The 4,122-nt window shown below is 38.1% G+C and overlaps 1 protein-coding gene across 1 annotated transcript; it reads right to left on the minus strand.

Moving 5' to 3' along the window:
* Window positions 1-244: 244 nt before the first annotated feature.
* On the minus strand, window positions 245-1,536 carry LOC120928630 (olfactory receptor class A-like protein 1). Its single transcript, XM_040339660.1, has one exon. It carries the CDS (start codon window positions 1,533-1,535, stop codon window positions 576-578), a length of 960 nt encoding a protein of 319 aa, XP_040195594.1. The 5' UTR covers window position 1,536; the 3' UTR covers window positions 245-575.
* Between the last annotated feature and the right edge of the window lie 2,586 nt (window positions 1,537-4,122).

Consider the following 4,122-nt stretch of genomic DNA (forward strand, 5'->3'; position numbering starts at 1 on the left):
CCATTCTTAAACACCACTCCAATGCAGGAAGGGGTCAGAAGTGTGACTCTCCACTGTACATATCAGGAGCTCCAAAACAGACCTGAAGTATTAAAAAAGTGAGAGTGGCAAATTCTGAATTCAAAACGGAATATTTTTATATATATATATATATATATATATATATATATATATATATATATATATATATATATATATATATATATATATATATATATATATATATATATTGATGTTTGCCATTATTCTATTAGTGATACTGAAACGTCATATTCTACATATAGAAGAGAGGTTTCCACATATACAAAGGGGCACTGTTCAAGGTAGAGTCTTGCAAAGACATTAGAGGGAACAGTTCAGCTTCTAACACCAAGTACTGTACAGTATGTATTACAATCCAAGACAAAGCTTACATTAAAGTGACTGACCAGGTTAAGATTATAACCGACTAGTATTTACCGGAGTAATATTTGCAGAAGCACTGGTTTTACATTTCACAACTTTCTGTCACTTATGTCAGTCACACACCTGAAACTGTAAGTAGTTACTTTTGGTTTATCTCAAAATTAGAACTGCTATTCTGAAATATCGTTGTTTAAATCAGAAAGTGACAGTAGATTTCTGTTGGAATGACATATTAGCATTCCTTTAATTCTTTTGTTAGTTTTTATAATCACAATAGGACTAAGAGCAGCATATAGGGTACCAAAGAACACCCTAGCATCTGAAATAGCTGGAGAAATGCTTGATCCTGATAACGTGTAAATCCAAATGCAGCTGTCTATACCGAAAAGCACCACATAAATTGTGACAAGAAGAACCACTGATTGTGAGGCCTTGTATTCAGCAGTTTTGCCAGGGTTTTTGTCAGAACTTCGTATACCTTTAACCTGCATGCCATGTCGATGAAGTATGAACACGATGTAACAACTCGCTATAGTCATAGTACCTACAAAGAAGAAATCACGTAGTGCAATAGCTATACCATTGGCAACATATATGGCAATATTCCTAAAGTCGTGCTTACAGAATTCCAAGTGAAGAGTATATTTAGATGTGGTATAATTTCCTATGGCTTGAACATGGAGAAAACAAGATGGATAGATTGCACAGTTAATGCACCAGAGCAATACCATAATCCAGGATATGTTTGGGGTAATTTTCTGTTTTAAGTAGAGCCATGTCTTTAAGGGAGGGGCTAATATAATACACTGATTGCAGCTCAGCAAGCAAGTAACACATATTGTCATTCCCCTACAAATCCTATATGTGAAAGAAATGAATTTACACTCAATGTCATTTAATATGTTCCGAACTCCTATGGCGTGAATGGCTTGCGGTAAACCTTTGGAAAATATAACAAGCAAATTGACCAAAGCCAACTTGGTTAAAATGGCATTTGAAGGTAGAAGCTTCTTTTCTCTAGCTCTGATGTGTACAAAAATTGCTAAGATTATTATATTGCTTGGAACTCCTACTGCAATCAAGGTGAAGAAGCCAATTGCTTTAAAAATTAAACGTAGCTCGAAATCCATTCCTAAAAATGAAGCATAACAACATTATATATTTGAGGTTGCATTCTTCTGAGAACATCAGTTGTTGACAATTTCTTTACAACTTTATCAAATAAATGCTGAAAATGTTTTTTCATAAAAAAAAAAAAAAAAAACAAGTTCATTTATTTTTCTTGCATGCCCATTATCTTTATTATGTATGGGAAGCATTGCATATGAATGAGGATGGGGGTGATTTTGCAATAACAAAATCTCATCAAACAAAGGTATAATTGGCTTAAAGGAGAAGTATGGCAATACTTCTCCTGTGGGTAACAGGAGTGCACTTACTGTAGTTCTGCACTCCTGTGACCCATATTCAACAGTGGATTATAGCATATTGTTGACTGATGTCACAGAGTCGGTCCAGGCTCTGCAGGGATCCCGACAATCATGTTGGGATCCATCAAGATGTCTGACCAGCAGGTAGCTCAGCCTCTCAGCGCACAGCTGAGAGTCTGAGTCAGACTCTCCTGTCCCCTCCACAGTCCTGCACTCCAGTGAGTGCTGGAGGGGCAGAGCACATACCGGTCATAGACAGTCACCACTGTGCTCAGAGCAGAATCCCAGAACTAAGTGATCAGTCTTTGATTGCTCAGTGCTCGGTAGTGATCAAAGTAGTGGTGGAAGCCCAATATGCAGAACTATTTATTAACTGTAGAGCACCTAAATAAAAAAAAGTGATACTATATATACCGAACTATCCTTTTCTGATGATCCATTGCACCCTTCCTTCTACAGTTCTTTTATAAAATCTAGCAACAAATGCCCAGAGGTGAGCTTAAAGGGGTTGTAAAGTTTTGTCTTTTATTTTCTAAATGGGTCCTTTAAGCTAGTGCATTGTTGGTTCACCAACCTTTTCCCTTCGATTTCCCTTCTAAATGTTTTTTTTCTTTGTTTTCTTTGTCTGAATTTCTCACTTCCTGTTTCTCCTCAGTAAGGTGTTCAGTCAGCTGTTCTAAATGACTTTCCACCGCTCGGATGATGGTGGTAAGCTTACTGAGGAGAAACAGGATGTGAAAAATTCAAACAAAGAAAAAAAACATTTAGAAGGGAAATGGAAGGAAAAGGTAAGTGAACCAACAATGCACTAGCTTAAAGGAACCTATTTAGAAAATAAAAGACAAACCTTTACAACCCCTAACACAAGTTCTAAAATGTGTGTGCTGTCCTAGGTCTACATGTTACATTTTTTTTCAGGTAAATGTGTAGACAACATCTTCTAAAACATTTAACCACAGGTAGATGTCTTGTCACCAGAAAAGTAAATAAAAATTCAAACCCAATAACAAAATTGTATATATTGAAGCTTACTGGCCCTTAAATGCAGTGGCTGCATTATTTTTAGGCTTTTTTTTTTTCTCTTTAATTTTACCTGGTAATTCTGCCAGTAACAAACTTTCTAATTATACTGTATCTATGTAGGAAAAACCTTCTACCCTAGGACAGGATGTGTGCTAGGACTACAGAACATGTCTCCCTATCATTGTCTCTATAGGATAGGGAGATGTGTTTTGTGGTCCATAGGGAGACCTCAGATAGAGCTGATATCAATGTTTTAGATTCCAGATATTTGCTGATTTATGAGATAATTCCAGTCTAGTGGTACAGAACTCTGTTCTAAATTACTTTGGAATAATGATTAAACTGTCTATCAGACAGTGTCTGAATCTACCTTTTATATGCTCATGTATGCTTAAACCACCATTTATTTTAATCTGTATCAATATGCTAACCCTCCCATTAACCCATTTAATCAGAATTGGATTCCCGACCAGGGAGGCAACACAGGACGAAGAGAGGCACCCGAGGGGGGAGGAGGGCCCAGTCGTCCAAAACGAAAGAGAACCTAGGAATAGGTATCTTTAATCTTAGCCAACAGACACTGACGGATTCGGAGACTAAGCTTCTAGATAAATGACTGAAATATGCCCCACCTAGAAATCTTAGCAAGTTCCAAACATATATGGACGTACACAAATTCACCAGACGCCTAAGTATAAAGCGATACTTCCTCTCCAATCCCCTCTCTAGTCAACAGACTGTCAATGAATTTCAACACTCATCTTTGGCTAATGCCTCATTATTCAATCCGCCAGGTTCTCTGGCCCCGAGTATTAAGGTATTCAGGGATGTCGTCCTAAACGATTTGGATAAGCTTAAAATACGCAAATCCAATTTGAATAGGGACTTGACTATTGGTCTTGAATCCCTATGCCTTAATAAGTCTCTAGTGATTAGACCGGCCGACAAGGGCGGTGGTATAGTCATCCTTGACCAGAGCGACTACTTGAAGGAAATGCATCGTTTGGTTGATGATGAGGACACCTATACTCCCCTTAATAGGGACCCAGTAGTTAGTTACAAAAAAGAACTTGAAGGGCTGGTTAAGCGGGGGCTCCAGAGGGGTATTCTGAACAGTAAGGAAGCACTCTTCCTGGTTCCGAGTGCCCCGAGGACTCCCGTTATATACTATCTACCCAAAATCCACAAAAATCAAACTTGCCCCCCGGGACGGCCCATTGTGAGTGGTATCGATTCCATCACGTCCCGGGTGGGCAAGTACATT

Source organism: Rana temporaria, chromosome 2, assembly GCF_905171775.1.
Source record: "Rana temporaria chromosome 2, aRanTem1.1, whole genome shotgun sequence".
Lineage (NCBI taxonomy): Eukaryota > Metazoa > Chordata > Amphibia > Anura > Ranidae > Rana > Rana temporaria.